The sequence below is a fragment of the Mustela erminea genome, chromosome 13 (assembly GCF_009829155.1).
Source record: "Mustela erminea isolate mMusErm1 chromosome 13, mMusErm1.Pri, whole genome shotgun sequence".
In the NCBI taxonomy this organism is placed as follows: domain Eukaryota; kingdom Metazoa; phylum Chordata; class Mammalia; order Carnivora; family Mustelidae; genus Mustela; species Mustela erminea.
The window spans coordinates 621,443-639,166 of record NC_045626.1 but is presented as its reverse complement, the minus strand read 5'-3'; the positions used below and the strand labels follow the sequence as shown (position 1 = coordinate 639,166).

The window sequence follows — 17,724 nt, the reverse complement described above, 5'->3', positions numbered from 1 at the left end:
AACACAAACACAAAAGCAGCGGCGTGTTTTGGGAGCCTGAGCGTGCCCGGAGCGCCTCTGTCTCAGGCAGGCTTGCACGCTGGGCTCTTGGCCGTGAGCTTCTGTTCTCCACGTACTGAGCAAGTCAGACGCGTGCCACCAACACTTCCCTCAGCCCCGCCCAGCGAGGGCCGGTTTTGTAGAAACCCTCACTGTGCACAGACTGGTGGCCAGGTCCCGGCCGCGGGAAGTGTCGGGTACGTGGCCTCCTTCCTCCGCGTGCAGGTGTCCAATGCGGGTCAGGACTGGGGATCGGGGCAGGTGTGAGGGGCGCAGGGACTAGCGCTCTGCTGGGAGGCGCAAGCCGCGGCGGTCTGCGCGCTTCAGACCTTGCAGCCAGACGGGTCAGAGAGGCCCTCGGAGAGCTGCCGTCGCTTGTCCTCTCTTGGCCGATTTTAACGTCCTGCGGGCGGCCGCAGTGGCGGGCTCGGTTAGACACGAGCGCCCCACCGGGAGCACAGCCGTGTGGGACCGCCAGCCTCCGCCCCGGGGACGGTGCGGGAGGGCGTCAGGGCACGAGCACGTGTGCGAAGTCGCGTCTGGACCGTTGGCCCACGGTGTGCTCGTCCCTGGCGATTTGGGGTTCCCAGTCCCGCCTCGTTCTCAGTGCGTGGGAGGTGCGGCACTCCAGCAAATATGAGGCTCCCTCGTGGCTGCGACCTTGCTTGTGGCTTGGCAGCAGTGCCCAGCATCACAGCGGGGCCGCACTGTGAGTGAGCCTCCTGGTAGCCCCTCTCCCTTCCGCTAACGGAGAGCAGCTCGCTGGCGCGAGACGTGTGCCTGACGCCAGTGTCACGCGTGTATCTTCAGGTGCATGCGGGAGACTGCGGCTCTGGCTGTGGTCGGAGCCCCTTGCTGTTGGCTAAAAGTGCTCCGGACACCTGCGCCCCAGGGCTGTGGGCCAGGCTGGAGCCTCCGCTGTGGCCCTGAGAGCCCCCCACACCCAGAGCTGACCGCTGTGGCATTCTCCGTCCCGCACCCGTGCAGGCTCCCATGCTTTGAGCCATTTAAACTTGTTCCTCGGAGTTTGAAACTGAAGAGTCAACCAGGAAGAGAGGAAGGCACTCTCAGGAGCCGCAGTGGCCTGGGTGAGCCGTGGCTGGTTGGTGGTAGTGTTCTGGACGTGTGGACACCATGGCTTCGGGGAATGGTATAGCTCAGCGCTCACATTGTTTTTTAAACTTTGTTTTTCGCGGAAACCCTGTTCTGAAACACTGGTGTTGACGGCTGCAGCTTGGGCGCGGCTCGGGTGGCACCTGGGCATCGGGCTTCCTGTCTGTGCGTCCGTCCCCACCGGCCGTGCTCAGCCTCTTCTCCCTGGGACACCTTCTCTCCATTTCCCGCGGGGGCCTCTGGGGCGTGGCGCCAGGGACGCTGCCTTTTTCGCTCACCTCAGGGTCGAGGCCGGTGACCAGCCCGGGACCCCTGGCCTCTGCCAGCCCCGCAAGGCGCTCCTGGCCTGCAGAGGCGGTGCTCACACCTTTCCAAGCCACGCTTTTTGAGGGCCTCGGCAGGCTTCGTGCTGCGGGGCAGCATCCCATCCGTGCAGCCCAAGGGAGAGGGCACAGTCCCTGAAGGCGGGGGACGCACAGCTCCCAAGAGGCGGCGTCTGCTCCGGCTGCACCCGCCGCCTCGGTATCTGCCGGCTGCGCAGGCCGCTGCATACACAACCTCGGGTGTCGCTCTTCGGTGCCCATCCGCATGCGTGCAGGCCGTGTCGGCATCTCTGGGCCCCGTCCCGCGTGGGGAGCACCGGCGAGTCTCTGTGAGGGCAGGGCGGGGCACCAGCCTGTTCTCTGCTGACGGCTGGGCACCAGTCCCGTCAGTGGCCCAGAATCAGCCTGTTCTCCCCCCGTCATCACTTTAAACTGCCCAGTGTTTCCTCTAATGGGTGGAAAATAGTGTTACTTTGGTGCATTCTCTGTGCCTGGAGCTGATACCTTTCCGCGCACTTGTGAGTGCGTTTCTGTCTGTGTTCAAGAACACGAGCCTGGGTCTGTGGCCTCACTGTGGGCCCTTTTCCCTGCAGAAGATCCAGACCCCAGCGCGAAGCCCCAGGACTCTTGGGGTCTCCCCCGCCCCGCACTGCGCTGCCCCGCAAGACCACTCGTCCTCCCCCCAGCTGTACCCCCAGGGGAGCCCGCTCCTCTCCCTCCCCCCCCCCCCAGAGCACGAAGCGCTCCCACTTCCGGACCTTGCTTCTCACACCCTGGCACCGAGCTTTCCCGCTTCCCGTGCAGCTGTGGCAGCCTGGTGTACACCTTGCTTGTGATGCCTTTCGGAATAGTCTGGTCTAGTGTGGGAAAGAAGTGTGCCTGTCTGCGAGCTGCCCGGTGACCGCAGCCTGCCCGCGGAGGTGAGGGTCGCAGAGCTGTCCTTGCAGCGTGGCTGGGCTCATAGGACACACCTGCGAGGTGAGCTCCGCCAGGGGTCGGCGGGCGGAGGCCACCAAGAGACCAGGTAGTCTAGGTGCGCAGGCGCAGTGACGGGCACGGGACGTGCCGGGTTCCCGAGCAGGGGAGCGGCCCTGGCCACAGAGCGGATTTGGTGGAGGCCTTAAGTGCCTGTCCGCATCGCGGCCAGCGACTGGGATTTGCGTGTGACCTGCATCTCCTTTTCCAGTGTGGGAACATGGCCCGGGAAGGTCTTCGCACCCTTGTGGTTGCCAAGCGGGCGCTGACAGAGGAGCAGTACCAGGACTTCGAGGTGAGCCAATCTCACAGCCCCTCTGCCCTCGGGCATCTGCCCTGAGCGGAAAGCCTGCTGCCCCGGGTGCCGGGGAAGGGTGTGTCCCCTGCACAGCCAGGCTCCCATGGACGTGTCCGCGGTGTGACCCGCGCTCCGTCTCTGTGCAGAGCCGCTACAGCCAGGCCAAGCTGAGCATCCACGACCGGGCTCTGAAGGTGGCGGCGGTGGTGGAGAGCCTGGAGCGGGAGATGGAGCTGCTGTGCCTCACGGGCGTGGAGGACCAGCTGCAGGCAGACGTGCGGCCCACCCTGGAGATGCTGCGCAACGCGGGCATCAAGGTACCGTGCGCGCCGGCCAGCACCCCCTCCCCGGGCACGTGATGGTGTAAGTTTTCGCTTTTAGGGAACTGCTTTCTGACCTCTGTGCCAGTGGAGCCCAGGGTTCACTTACAGAACGGAAGAGAAAATGTATTCCCTGGTTTCCCTGAGATCTGGGGCCTCGGGTTGGAGAAGGGGAACAACATGGCTTGAGTTTTCTCGAGAGGAAGAAATCGCGAATGGCGAGACTGGTGAGATAGAAGGGAATGACGGCGTTGCGGGGGAGCTGCCCGCGGCACCCACGCAGCAAGCGCACCCTGCGGGGGCCTGGCGGGGAGAGGGGGCCCCGTCCGGGCAGGACAGCGGCCCGTCAGGAGGCGCATCCGGCTTCGGAATCACCAGAGAGCCGTTCACACCTGGGCTTTGAGACACTGTCCCTGGACTGTGCTGCGCAGCCAGCGTCCGGGTGAGGAGGCCGTGCCTGCTGCCGTGCCCGGGGCCACCGCTCCATCGTGGCGACGCTTCGTGCGCCCTGCGTCCCTGTGCCCCCACATCCCCGTGTGCTTGAGCAGCCAGCACGCTGCTGTGTACGGTCTGGGTGTTTGTGTTGGCTCCTTGCTAACCTGCACGAGTGTGTGGGGGCTGCTCTTCTTCCTCTGCGTCTCCCGTCTGAGGAAAGGCCCCTCACGTCCCTTCGCGGAGGGTGAGCTTGTGATTCCAGGCGGCAGGTCCGTAGGTGACCACGCCTGAGCCACACACAGCTTCACCGGGGCGGCAGCTCTTACTGTCTTGTGTGAATTATTCTCAACTTTGTGGTTCTTTTTTTTTTTTTTTAAGATTTTATCTATTTATTTGACAGAGATCACAGGTAGGCTGAGGCAGGCGGGGGTGCGGGGGGAAGCAGGCTCCCCGCTGAGCAGAGAGCCCGATGCGGGGCTTGATCCCAGGACCCTGAGATCATGACCTGAGCTGAAGGCAGCGGCTTTAACCCACTGAGCCACCCAGGCGCCCCTCCCAACTTTGTCTGAACGTCATGTCCTAACCTTAGATCCAGGCTCTATAAGGTGAACATAGATGTGTGAAACCGAGGGAAAGCACAAGTCTCCCAGCGCTGAGAAGAGCCACAAGCAGGTGATAGCTCCGCAGGGAAGCGGTACACCCTGAGGTTTCGTGTGTGCAGAACGGCACGTGTGTATGTGACACACTAAACGTCTGAGCAAGTCAGGCGTCAATGAGAGGTCACTGTAAGGCTTTGCTGTTACATGAAATATTTGTGTGAACCATCCTGTCACACCTTAAATGTCTGGTTTTGTTCTCTTTGTGGTCCAGGGATTGGCTTATATACGTAATACGTGCTTATGTCATTTTCTAAAAGTAAAAATAGTGGTATTTCCCATGTTGTATTTCATAAAGACAGTTTTTGGCTTAACTGTTTCCCCTTTTTGAACCTTAGTTTCCAGCTGAAAAATTAGCAGGTTGGAATAAGGATCTCTGGGGCGTCCCTCGCTCTGTAAGCCTGTGACCACATGGTGTCTTCTGGGCCCGCCGGTGCTGTGCACGGGGCTCTGGGAGCCTTGCCCTTGGGTGTACACAGGCGTCTCGGTAGCCTCAGGCGGAGGTTCCTAAACCCCCGTCGTCCGTGTGGCTCCACACCTCAGCTGCTCCGTCTGACATCACTTAGGTCCAACTTGTGATAGAACGTACATAACGTAGCGTTTATCATCGGAAGCATCTCTAAGTGCACAGCTCATCGTCACAAAGTAATTCCCACCACCGTGCCGCCGTCCCTACTCCCTTTCTCCAGAACATGTAGCTCCAAACCTCGGTCCCCATGAAAACACAAGCTCCCCTGCGCTCCTCTGGCCCTGGCGCCCACCATCTGGCTTCTGTCTCTGTGGTGCGACTCCCCAATGGCCCTCCGCCCGCTGAGGCCCCACAGCCTTTGCCCTGGTGGGGCTGATGCCCTTCACTGAGCTCAGCATCCTCCAGGCCCGCCCATGTCTTAGCGGGTGCCAGGATGTTCCCCTTCTCAAGGCCGGGCACTGTTCCACAGCGCACATGCCACGTCCTGTCCGTCCGTGCGTGGACACTGGGTGGCTTCTGTGGTTTGGCAGGTGTGAGCAGTAGAGCTGCGAACGCGGGTGTGCAGTGTGTTCGAGAGCGGACTCGTCTAAGACTTCTCCATCTTCACTTGCCTTCCAGATCTGGATGCTAACGGGCGATAAACTCGAGACCGCAACGTGCATCGCCAAAAGCTCACACTTGGTGTCTAGAACACAAGACATTCACATTTTCAGACCAGTGAGTATATGTCTAAAAGCACTTGGAATTCTAACTGTTTTATCTCGCAGTCAGAACAAGTTGGTTCGGTGGGAGGGTGCTTGTAAGCATTGAGTGCAGATTATTACTAAGAAGAGAAATATTCTAATATTGTAATTCTCTTACTGATTTTATGAAAACATTGCAAATAGGTTTCTTTTAGCTGCCCATGTTTCCTGGGATGAAAAAGCTGCATTTTGAAGGCGTGAAACAAGGTCTGAATTCGGAGTGTTTTTCTGTTGTATTATTGGATTTATTTATTAACCAAGTGCCTATTTTAGAATAGACGTTCTGCCGTCACTTTCTGCTCCATTTACAAAGTGTGTGTTGATAAAAAATTACATTTTTGTATGAGTTATACCCATTAGTAGGAATGTGTTTTTAATCTATCATTTTCAAATGAAATGTTGTTTCATTAGCTCAAAGAAAATTAATAAAAATGGTCTGAAGTTTCTGTTTTTACTGTATTAGTTACGACTAATGTTTGAAATTCAGACAGAGCTGCCGTCTCCCGGGTCTTGATTGACGGTGCTGAGCAGACACGGTCCGTCTCCCTCTGCTCTGAATGAAGCCCTCGCACCTACAGAAACTGATTTCAATATAATTTTCATGTTAATGTCATTTATTTCAAAGCATCAGAATGGCAGATTAGGCCCTGCAGACGACTCTTCGCAATTAAATTATTAATGACTCGGATAAGACTTTAGATCAATGTTTGTCGACGTTTCAGTGTTACAGCTGCACAAACTGGAATTTCCAGGTAGAGCCTGCCTACCTCAAGAGGCGTCTGAGATTAACTCGGACCACGCGGGCCACGTGAAGCTCGCGCCGCTGTCCTGCAGTGCAGCATTTCTTTTACGCCCCGTAAAAATCTCCACAGAAAGAGAGTCAGAAACCAGTATGGTGCTTTCCGAAATGCTTTCATTCCAAAACTAACTATTTCAAAATTATGACTTGATTTTACTTTTAGATTTTTTAATCCTTCAAATGCTTTATTTGCTTAAACTGGCAGAGAAAGTGGAAACCCGTGGCAGGGACGACAGAAGCATTTCAAAAGAACATTGTGTGTCGCGCAGTGGGGACAGAAGGGGGCAGTTCACACAAAGCCGGGGCCTGAGCTCAGTGCCGCTGCGTGGCCGGCCTGGGCTCAGCGGTGGGTGCACGGAAGTGTCTGACAAACTGTGTCCCTGTGCTGACGGTCACCCCTCCCAGCACACGGCCCCCCGTGAAAGGCCAGACACTCCCCCCCAGTGAGCATCACCGTGTCTCTGGGGAATACCCCGTGGACAGCTGGGTGTCTCCCTCATGGCATTGCTGGTAGCCCTGGGTCCCCGTGCCCTGTCTACTGATGGCCCACCTCTGTTCCCTTTATGCCCCGGTACCTGTCGGGCTTTAGGCACTTTGCAGTGTAAGTGTGCTGCCTGCAGCTGTCACACATTGGAAAGCGGTTGGTGTTAAGTGAGCAGGTATTTACTCCCGGTGCCGTAGGAGAAATTCAGAAGAGCCTTTCGTTACAGGACTGGACCGCCCGTGTGAAGCACCATTTGATTTTAAATGTGTCTAAAGGTTTCACTGATTCACAAAGAGGGGCTGTTTGTGCCTCTGATTTAGATCACACTGTAATTTGGGCGCTTTTCTTCTTTTTGTGGAGGTAACCAATCGGGGAGAGGCCCACTTGGAGCTTAACGCCTTTAGACGGAAGCATGACTGTGCGCTGGTCATATCTGGGGACTCCCTTGAGGTGAGGCTGGTCTCGGACCAAGCACATGTCTGTCTGTCCGTCCATCTGTGTCCCTGGAGGCGAGGCTGGTCTCCGCAGAGCCTGTCTCTGCCGGGGCAGAAGCTGGAGCAACCCGCGGCCTCACTGGGGGTGGCTCTGTGGGCCTGGCCGTGGGCGGACACTTCCTTGACCCTCTGCCCGGGGCGTCGGTGCTGGGGCTGCTCACCCTCACTGCGAGCCCGGCTTTCCCGCTGTCGGCTTCAGAGGCTTTCCCGGCTGCGGAGTCCTTCGCCACGTGTCCCTCGGCTTCCCAGAGCCCAGACGTGTGTTCCTCCGTCCTCCCCTCCGGCCCCTGAGACCTCGTGCCTTGTACAAAATCCCTCTTCACAGCTGTGTAGTGTGGCGTGTGAAGGAGCAGAGGTCGCTACTTGAGTTCCGTCCACTGTCTTTCATGAGTGTGTGTTTCTAACTAAACCTTCTTGCTGCTGTGGCCCCCACCAGAGACCAGGCGGTCGGCGCAGGCAGCCTGATGTTGGAGGGCCCTCCCGCCTGCCTCTGCCTCCTGGCGTCTGTTCCCCGAAGGCATGGTCTGCTCTTTCTGGGTCTGGGTCTTCGATGCCTCTGTCCGTCATCTCAGTAGTACGCTCTGTGCCTGCTTCTTCATCTGCGGAGCACCTGCTGTCGGGGCGGAGCCATCCTGGTTTCGGGGAGCCAAGTGCATGAGGCCTCTCTTGCGCCCTTGGCGCGGGGCATCTGGCTGCGGCTCCCAGGCGCGCGGCTCCCTCTGGAGGTCGGCCGGGATGCATGGGCCTCCGTCCGCTGCGCACACGCACGTGTGTCTTTCACGGGCTGCTGTGGGCGACCCGGGTTCTTGGCAGGGAGGGAGACTGAGACGCGCGCCGGTGTGCCCAGGTCTGCCCGTCGAAGGAGATGTTCGTAGTCGGTCCGAGGATGTGGCTCTGAACCTGACCTTGTGGCTGTTTATCCTGTCTTATGAACGAAGTTTCTGAATGGACTTGAATTTAAATGAGGGCAAAGCTGTGGGCTGGGAGCAGTGGCTTTGTGTCTTGAAGACGACCCGGCACTCGCTTTGTTCCCTAGTCTGCCGTGCCCTGCGTCAGATGGCGCAGGTGGCGAGTGGGACGTGCGTGCAGGCCATTGGGGTAACATAAGGTGAGCACGCAAGCCGGAGCAAATGTGGCATAGTGAGGGAGATCCAGCCGGTGTGCGCACGTCCTGCAGGGATGGGGCCGTGAGGTCCCAGGGGGTTGGATAGGGGGCCACAGGTTGTTGGCCACCACAGAGCAAGAAGAGAGAAGATGGTGGTGGCTGCCGGTGCCTGGGCACACAGCCCTTCGCTGTCCTGGACTTGGTCCCGGGGAGGAGTGTCCACAGCCCCTGAGGGGCCCTGTGAGGTCCGGGGGAGCATCCGTCCAGACCAGGCACGGGCGCACCAGCCGTCCTAGGACCGCACAGCCCCCGTCCCCTGCAGGTGCACCGACTGTCAGTGCGGGCTGGTGCTGGGGGGTCTCGACCCAGATCTCTGACAGGACGTCCCGCACATTGGGGGGCCCCACAGTCTAAGGCAACTTTGGGGGGTTTTATTTTGCTGACAAAGTTGAAGATTCAGGATGGAAACAGAGTAGTTTATATTAAAGATGAGAAAAAGATCTCCGTTAGCAGAGGTGGGGCTGAGACCACCCAGAAAGAGACAGACGAAGCGGAGGCTTTCCGTGGGGGGCCCCCACCTCAGTCACGCCGGCGAGGCCGTGCTCGCCAGCCCCGTGCAGAGCCGCACCGGTCCGTGGTGGCGCTCCGGGTGAGACGCGGGGTCCCCGCCCGCACCCCGACCCCCACTCGCTGCCTGCTGTCTCTGCAGGCGTCCTGCTCCCCCCCCCCCGGGGCTCCACACTGTTCTCTCCTCCCTCCTCACCCCTGCTGCCTCCGTGTCCCTGCGAGCTCTGGTTCCCAGCCGGATGGGGTGGCTGAGAGCTGGGTGGAGGACGCGGGCAGCGTGTACCCCACGCGTTGGCACGAGCTGTCGTGTCCCCCCGCGTTTGCTCTCCACGCCCCACAGGCCGTGGCGGGTGGCCGTGCTCACGAGGCTCTGTCCCCCCAGGTCTGCCTCAAGTTCTACGAGCACGAGCTCGTGGAACTGGCCTGCCAGTGCCCGGCCGTGGTGTGCTGCCGCTGCTCGCCCACGCAGAAGGCCCACATCGTGAAGCTGCTGCAGCAGCACACGGGGAGACGCACGTGCGCCATCGGTGAGTGCCCGGCCCGGGAGCGGGCGGCCGAGGGAGACGGGTCCTGAGAGCCGCGGCAGCTTGCTGTGTCGTGGAGCAGCGGGTGGAGCTGGGTGTTGGGAGACGGTCCCTCCTGGTGGGAGAGAGACCGGGACGCGTCTCTGCGTGTTCTCTCTCCACGTTCGTGTTGTTGCGCTTGCGTGCCGCCAGGCGACGGAGGAAACGACGTGAGCATGATCCAGATGGCGGACTGCGGCATCGGCATCGAGGGGAAGGTACGTGGGCCCTTTGGTCGCCATGGCGTCCCGTGTGCTTCCCGCCAGCCCTGAGCCACACGCTCGGGTCCCAGGCTGACCCACTGCCCCGTCAGACCCTTAGGAAGTGCAGGTAGGAAGCAGGGGCCGCCAGCGCCAAGCCCCCCATGTCCCCACGTCCTTGCTATTCTTAGGGAAGCCCAAGACCAGCGCCCTGCTGTCCCCTCCCTGCCAGGCTCAGCCCAGGGGCCGCCAGCCTCCTGCAGACCCTTCTTGCCGTCCTGGCACCGGCAGCATCTCGCTCACGCTTGCATGTCTGTGTCTCCACCCAGCTGTGAGCTGCGGTCAAGGTTTGTCTTGTGTGGAAGTGAGCCTGATTGTAGTCTCTTCCCCTCGGCCACTGTGCCTCCTGGTGCCCTGCGGTGTCTGGTAGCAGCCTTGACAGCTCTCCCCTCGCCTGCCTCGTGGCCCCCCTGCAGCCAGCAGCTGTTTCCGGGACCCCAAGGCCGTCTTGGAGGCAGGTGCCACGTTCAGCTCTCTGCCTCAGGTCCGTCCTGCGGAGGGGGTCCTGCCGTCCTGCAGAGCTGCCTGCGGCTGCCGGACACACCCTGTCAGCCCGTCCCCTCCAAGGTCATAGGGACAGCGCCTGGCTCCAGCAGGCGGAGGCCGGGTTCCGCAGGTCCCTCCTGGGCGCGCCTGTCCTCGTGCGGGGTCTCAGGAAGGCCCTGTGCTCATTGCAGGAGGGCAGGCAGGCCGCCCTGGCCGCGGACTTCTCCATCGCGCAGTTCAAGCACGTTGGCCGGCTGCTCATGGTGCACGGGCGCAGCAGCTACAAGCGTTCGGCCGCGCTCGGCCAGTTCGTCATGCACCGGGGCCTCATCATCTCCACGATGCAGGTGCGCAGGGCCCGGCGCCGGGGCGGGCGGGGCCGCCGGGAGGGCAAGTGTGGGCCTGACCGGGGCTCTTCTCTCCCAAAGGCCGTGTTCTCCTCTGTCTTCTACTTCGCGTCCGTGCCGCTGTACCAAGGATTCCTCATGGTGGGGTAAGTGGGGCGGCCTGCGCACACCTGCCCAGCTTCGGTCGGGGAGGACTTCCCGGCGCCGAACCACTGCTGGAGCGTGTCTGAGTCACCGCGCTTGGTCGGTGTTGAGAGTAAGAACCCGCATCGGGAGCTGGGCCTCTCGCCATCTGCTGCTGCTTGGTCTGGAGAACGTCGGTGTCCCTGGGGGACGCCCAGGCGCCGTGGCGGCTCCTTCGCAGGCTGGGATCCGGGGGGCTGGGGCTAGGGGGGGTGTGCCCGCGTCGTGACCAGTGACCACTCAGCAGCCGACGCGCAGGCACAGGGTGTTGGGACAGGACGCGACAGGCCGGAGCGCACACCGGCCGTCTCCCCGGTGGTAGCGAGCTCTCTCTTCAAGGTCCCCACTTGGCAGCCGGGGAGGGTAGGTCAGAGATTGCCCCATGCGTGCTGTTGTAGCCACCACTGTTCCGCTAACGGTGAACGAGTTTAGAGCTGCTCTTCCCCTCATCCCGTGGCTTCCGCCACGACGTAAAACCACTGTGGCAGTGAGGTACACGCGGTGCTTCCCGATGCCCCCGCACCAGCCCCACGGAACCCAACTCCCCCACGGCCCATGCATTCCCTATACGCGTTCGCACTCGGAAGGCAGCAGCAGGTCACCCCAGCACTCCCTGATGGTTCAGAGCGCTGACCCTCTCCGCATGGCATCGTGGGGAACGGACACCCCACACTGCATGTCACGGGCGAGGAAGGCATTGCCCAGGGAGCCTGGGAATGTGCTGGAGGCCACAGGGCTGCTGGGAGAACCTCCTGGGGCCAGCCTCAGACAGGCTGGCCTTCCCTCAGCATTTAGCCGCTTTCCAGGGCTGCGGAGAACAGGCACACAAGCTCTTCTGCCCCGAGGAGGTGTTCGAAGTACTCCACTTCCTGAACGCGTCTCATCGGGCCACTCCCCGAACCCCAAGGTCCCCAATAATTTGAAAGAGACTGGGCACAGTAGGCGGGGCCTGTCAGGCCAAACACGTTGGGGCTGCAAGTCACCAGCCTCGCAGGACAGAGCCGATGGCAGATGCTTCCTGCCACTCCTGAGGCTTCGTCCACCGGGGAGCCTGGGCTGCTCTCCCCACGCCAAGCCGGGCCAGCCCTGAGTGTACCACTTGCCCGGGCCAGCTTGCATGACGGCCTGCCCTTTCCCCGGGCACTGCGCCTTCTCACCGACTGTCTCCTTGGCCGGGGACTCTTCCCCTCACCTGGGTGGACCTCTCCCAGGGAGCCGGACCCACACCTTCCTGCAGGCCACAGCGCCAGCTCTGCGTTTCAGCCCGAGCTCCCGATGGACCAGGCCTGGGCGGGGCGGCTCCCATCATGGCTATTGCTCTGGCGTCCAGGGTGCCCGGCACTGTGCCGCACGGCCGCCAGCTCTCCAGCGGCTCCAGCACCGACCGAGGGGAGACTGTGAGGGCGCCAACAGCTCCAGCCACGCTTTGCCGTTCCCGTTGCCTTGGTCTTCACGGTGCCCCTCCCATGAAGGGCCTTCAGAGAGTGTGGGGTGACTCAGGACCTTGCCGCATCTGGAGTCTGCCTATGGACTTGAAACACTCAGAGGAAAATTTTGGGGACAGTGGTGACTCCTCCTTAGATGGCAGAGCCCGGGCCACTGAGGCTGTGGCCGTGGGCCCAACTGGATCCTTCCCTCGTCCGCAGGAGCCCCAAGTGCTTTCGAAGCGCCTGTCTGCATTGGCTTCATTTGGGGTTTTTCTGTGCGTCCGTCACCTGAGGTAGCCGTGATTTTCTTAAGCATTAATATGCAGAATTTGGTGGGAGTGGAGGAGAGAGGTTCTTACGCGAAACTTCTTTAACAGGAAACCGTAAATCAGTTTTGTCCTCACCTAGAGAACAGCCGTCAGATGTTCTGGGGAAGAAAGCGATGCTTTAACGGAAGACGAGATGGGAGCCCCGTGCTGAGACGGAACCTCTGGCCCTGGAGCCTGCAGGGTCGCAAACAGCCCCCCTCATGCGGCAGGTGTCCGCCCTGCTACATCACATCGGCTCAGAGGGGCCGCTGACGCGGGCGAGGCAGCGTGGGTGCTCCCGCCACAGTCCGGCCACACACTGTGGCCTCCCCTCCAGGAAGTACTCCTTGGCCGAGTCCTGGGGAACCCTGTGTGTCACAGCACCTCTGAAAGGCTCACTGCGCGGGTCAGCAAGTGGACGTCTCCACGAGACGCCGGGTCAAGAACCTGTCCCACCTTGTTGCACCAGCCCCTTCTTGGCCTGTCGTCTGCCAGCGCGGCACGTTCTCAGCATCGTCCTCGGGGACAGGCCGCCCTCAGCTGGCTGCGGGGCTCACTCGTGTGACGGCTGGCCACCGCTTGAGACTGGCTGCGTCCACAGGTGCTGGAGGGGGTCACCTGCCTTGTGCCCATCAGCCGGGCTCTGCCGGACTCCCCGGGGCTTTCAGCCTCCACATTCTAAGTGGGTGGGAGTTCTGAGAAGATTGACGAAGTTAAAAATTAGGAAGAAATGGGGCGCCTGGGTGACTCAGTGAAGTGTCTGCCTTCAGCTCAGGTCATGGTCCCGGGGTCCTGGGATCGAGCCCCACGTCAGGCCCCCTGTTCGGCGGATAGTCTGCTTCTCCCTCTGCTGCTGCTCCCCCTGCTTGTGCTCTCTCTCTTTCCCGGTCAAATAAATTTAAAAAACCTTAGAAAAAAACAAATATGGAGAAAGTTCTGGTCTTGAGCCTGTTTAACCTCATGCAGGACCGACCACTCTGAAGCACTTGGATTTCGGCCCCCGGTGGCCTCCATGGGCACGCAGCAATAGGAGGCAGGCCGAAATGCCCTCCCTGACACGGTGTGCCCTTCCGTGACCCACGGCCCTGGATGGGGCAGCGCCACCTGGACCAGTGACCGTAGAAGCCCGTTTGAGGACAGGGCTGCTCACACGCAGATCTCCCCACCTGGGTCTCCCCCTGGGTACCTTCCGGGCAGCAGAGCTTTGTCACAGGTGCACAAGTCATTTAGAAGAAATCCAGTCCTGCTTCAGGAAAGATGGTGTAGGTGCACTTCCTGAGCACAGCCAAGCGCCCGCGGGTGCCCAGGTGGAACACGCCTGTGCTCTGGTCCGCCCGACACACCGCGTTCAGACGGCAGCCACTCTGCTCCCGCCAGCCCCACAGAAACACCACCCCCCACCTCCCTGCAAAGTGCGGAGCCGAGACCCCACACATACCCAGCGTTAACAAGCAGCCTCGTCGGGTGTCACACACGGAGGAACCTAGACGTGTCCCCAACCTGGGGGAGGACAGCAGCGCCCCCTTCCCAGCAGAGCAGCGCCAGGAGACCCAGTGTTCTGCGTGGCACCCAGATGTCAAGTTTCAGTAGACAGTCACTTGCTCCGCCGAGAACCAGGAAGAGCTCCGAGTGAGTCAAGAAGCTAATAGGCGCTGGCCCTGAGATGCCAGAGGTGTTGGGGTTGTGTGACACGGGAGTCGAAGCCGCCATGAAGATGTACTTCAGTGAGAACCGAGGAGGATGAAGCATGCCCGCCTGGAGATGGGAAATAGCAGAGCCCGGTGGAAACTGACCGCCAAGCCCAGCACAGGCCACGGACCCGGCCCACAGCAGAGCGGAGGCCCGCCGAGGGCAGGACGCGGGACGGCGCCCCTGGGAGCACCCTGAGAGCCCAGAGACCCGCAGAGCCTCAGGGGCCGCAGCTTCGTGTCCCTGGGGCTCCGGAGGGAGGACGGGGGTGCTGGGCTGGAGGAGACAGAATGGCTGAAAACTTCCCAAAGGGGAGCGTGCGGAGACATGCACACCGAGACACGTCACACAGAGACTCGGGAAGACAGAGGACAAACCACCGAGACGGGGCGGGGTGGGGAGTGGCCCCAGGGCCCGCGGGGTCCTCACCAGGACCAGGCGGGAGGGAGCAGTGTGGACCCAGACGGCCGCCTGGGGCAAGCTCTTCCTTCAGGAACGACAGCACATGCTCGCACCACACATCTGGGCACTCCCGTTCCGGCACAAAGAGAGCCGCCCGGCTTGCAGCCGCCCGGAGCCTGTAGTTGGCCTGCGAGCGCCTGCACAGATGTTCCCGTCAGCAGCCATCAGGGAGACGGGTGGGACGTGCGGAGAAGCGGAGACCCCCCGTGCGCCCGGCCAGGCGGGGCGGCACAGCCCGTTTCTCCGCGATGAGACCCTTGGGCTGATGACCCCAGGGGCCCTCCGGTTGGAATGAATGGAAACTCACGAAAACACCGTGCGGGGAGCGTTCACAGCTGTGCTCCGTGAGAACCGAACACCGAGGATGATTCCGGTGCCCTGGAGTGAGTGAGCAGGGCGGGGGCGGGGGGGGCACGGCCCGACGGCGAGCGCTGGCCGGCGGCCCGCAGTGGGGAGCGGCTGCCACGGCGCCCGGAGCGGCGTCCTGGGAGCCGGGCTGGGTGGGAAGGCACGCGCCAGCCGCACCAGGGGACTTAGAGAGGCAGCAGGAGGGGGCGGGCGTCGTGGGTCCTGGATGTGGCGGCGGCGAGACTCGGCTGCAGGTGTGCGCGGGGTGAACGGGGGAAAGGCCCTGGGCTCTCTTCTTGCCTCACCTGCGGGTCCACAGTGACCTCAGCATAGAAAGTGTCTTTAAGAAAGTGGGTTCCTGTGAGCGCTTGTGGCTCCCAGATGGGGTTTGCACACCGCACGCTGAGCACTGGGATCGAATGTGAGTGTGCGACGGCGTGTCGGGCCCCGGCCTCTGAGGACAGGTGTGGGGCGAGGCGCGTGCCGCCCGCTGACCGCGCTGTCCGGTTGCAGGTACGCGACTCTCTACACCATGTTCCCGGTGTTCTCGCTGGTGCTGGACCAGGATGTGAAGCCGGAGACGGCCGTGCTGTACCCGGAGCTCTACAAGGACCTCACCAAGGTACAGGCTCAGGGCCAGGGGTCTGAAGTAACGTCTGTCCTTCGGACGGTTTTTACGCCCAGCTGGTTTTGCCTTGTTCCTTTTGAGTTCCACTTTAAAAAGGGAAAACAATTGTTTTCTCGAATGTTTGCAGTAAAGCTCTGATGTCATACCACACCTGAAATTTTAAAGGTGCTCAACCATGTTTGAACCCGTGGTGACTGGGCTCGCTCTGTGGCAGACGAGCGCCCGGTGAGGGACACTTGCTGACAGCGGCGTCCCCTGGGGCAGGACGGGCTTGTGTCCACCGTGGCAGCGTCCCAGCACTTTGAACTCAGAGTCGCCGGCTGGGAGTCCTGTGCCTGCCCAAGCCCTCCTCCACCATGCATTCAGAATCACGTCTGAGGAAAGATGGACAGTCTGTCACTGGGACCCAGGGCTGAGGTAACAGAGATGCTGCTGGGGAACCTGTGCTCCCTGAACCTGCCGAAGATCCCTTTCTCTGGCGCAGAGCTACGTCCAGATGCAGGCATTCCTGAAGGAAGCGTCAAGCTGGTCACACTTCTTCACGAAACCCTCTTTCTCACGTGTTAGACGAGCTCCACGGGACACCCCCAGTCCTCCAAGGACAAGCCGTGGTGCCTTTGGAGTTTTCCTGAAGCAGCACGGAGAACAAAATCCACTCACCCCCAGTCAAATCTGGGTTCATAAATGATAACCTGAAAGTACTGACTCGGATCTTTAAAACCCTAGCAGTGCGGAGGAAGAACCAGAACCGCCCACCACTCAGAACTGCGTCCTGTGCCTGCCCCAGCCATGTTGATCGCCAGGTTTCATGGTGTTACAAGAGCCGGATGGAATTGAGACTTAAAGGTTCTTGGAAAACATGGAGTGCTCACGTGGCTTTTCCAGTGAGGACAGAAATAAAGCTAGTTGAGCAGCTCAGTGTAGAATAAAATGTCAGCCCTTGTTCGATAACACCGTATTTGATTTCATAATGAAATGCATATATAAGACACGTTTCCAAATGTGTATATATTTAGCATTAGTGTCCTGAGGATAGTACTGTGAGTATTACAAGTAAAAGGAAAACCTTTTGGTTTAATATTCTAAAATGGTGAGACCATTATCATTCAGTAAAACAGAACAGGATCAAAGATCTAAAAACTATAGGAAGCTTTTATGAGGAATCATAATTTTAGTAGATTATGTGTTTCCTTATTTCCTTAACTCCAGAAATGTTCACTTAAATGCCGCCTCACGGACGTAAGGGGGACACCAGCTCCCACGTACAAACAGAACCAGATGAGTTCCCTGGAATCATAGGTGGCCAGTGTCTCCGCTGCTCACGGTCACTGCGGGTCAGCCCGGGCGCCATCACCAGACGGTCAACGTCGGAGCAGTCCTGTCAGCGGGATGTGGGGTGAACACCCACTGTCGGAGGCCTGACGGTCCCCGTCGGTCAGAAGTCCGGCCATCAGCACCTCCGTTGCTCTGGGAGCAAGAAGATCTCCGCAGGGTCCCAGGTAGCCATGAACCCGCAGACGTCCCCGTGAGGTGACACAGAAAGCACGAGTGTGTCAGGAAGGAGTGTTTAGTGCTGACTGAGCGGGAGAGCCCGTCTCTGTGGCGGCGACCAGTTGGGAGCATCTCGGCGCACTCCAGCCGGACGCCGCTCCTCCGTGACTGGGCCGGGAGTTCACTGCTCGGGATCTTCCTTGAAGAAAAGGCTCCTTTTCGTCACGATCCAACGTCCATCCCGCTTGTGTTTCTGGAGTAAACACTTCGTTCAAAATCTGATCCACTTGAAATCCTTCGAAAACAAAGTGGCGCTAAAGTACTTAACCACCGAACTCGATACAATTTAGTTATGTTTTCTTTTTCCTTTTTTTTTTTTAATTTTTGTTTTTTTATTTATTTGACAGACTGAGAGATCACAAGTAGCCAGAGAGAGAGAGAGAGGAGGAAGCAGGCTCCCCGCCGAGCAGAGAGCCTGATGCGGGGCTCGATCCCAGGACCCTGGGATCATGACCTGAGCCGAAGGCAGAGGCTTAACCCACTGAGCCACCCAGGCGCCCCACAATTTAGTTATGTTTTCTTGCTGAAGCGGAGATTTGGAAGCTTTCCGTTACTTGCGACACTTGGCGGTGCCGCAGGAGGCCCGTCCGCCTGGCCTGTCTGTGTAGCACGCACTGGGTCTGCGGCTGCCAGAGGTGCCAGTGAGACGCCA

At 60.2% G+C, this 17,724-nt stretch overlaps 1 protein-coding gene and 1 long non-coding RNA gene across 6 annotated transcripts in view; both read left to right on the top strand.

Annotated features, from left to right (window-relative positions):
* Window positions 1-17,724, top strand: part of ATP9B (ATPase phospholipid transporting 9B (putative)) — a 222,078-nt gene that overhangs the window by 194,428 nt on the left and 9,926 nt on the right. For all 5 annotated transcript variants that reach the window (XM_032310715.1, XM_032310714.1, XM_032310716.1 and 2 more), the window contains 9 exons: window positions 2,662-2,745; window positions 2,895-3,065; window positions 5,247-5,345; window positions 7,015-7,104; window positions 9,203-9,347; window positions 9,537-9,601; window positions 10,321-10,476; window positions 10,558-10,622; window positions 15,407-15,515. In XM_032310715.1, coding sequence (XP_032166606.1) covers window positions 2,662-2,745; window positions 2,895-3,065; window positions 5,247-5,345; window positions 7,015-7,104; window positions 9,203-9,347; window positions 9,537-9,601; window positions 10,321-10,476; window positions 10,558-10,622; window positions 15,407-15,515 — 984 coding nt within the window. The remainder of the gene's footprint in view (window positions 1-2,661; window positions 2,746-2,894; window positions 3,066-5,246; window positions 5,346-7,014; window positions 7,105-9,202; window positions 9,348-9,536; window positions 9,602-10,320; window positions 10,477-10,557; window positions 10,623-15,406; window positions 15,516-17,724) is intronic.
* LOC116572043 lies at window positions 15,673-16,792 on the top strand. Its single transcript, XR_004278102.1, has 2 exons — window positions 15,673-16,367; window positions 16,731-16,792. It is a non-coding gene; the product is annotated as an uncharacterized LOC116572043 (long non-coding RNA).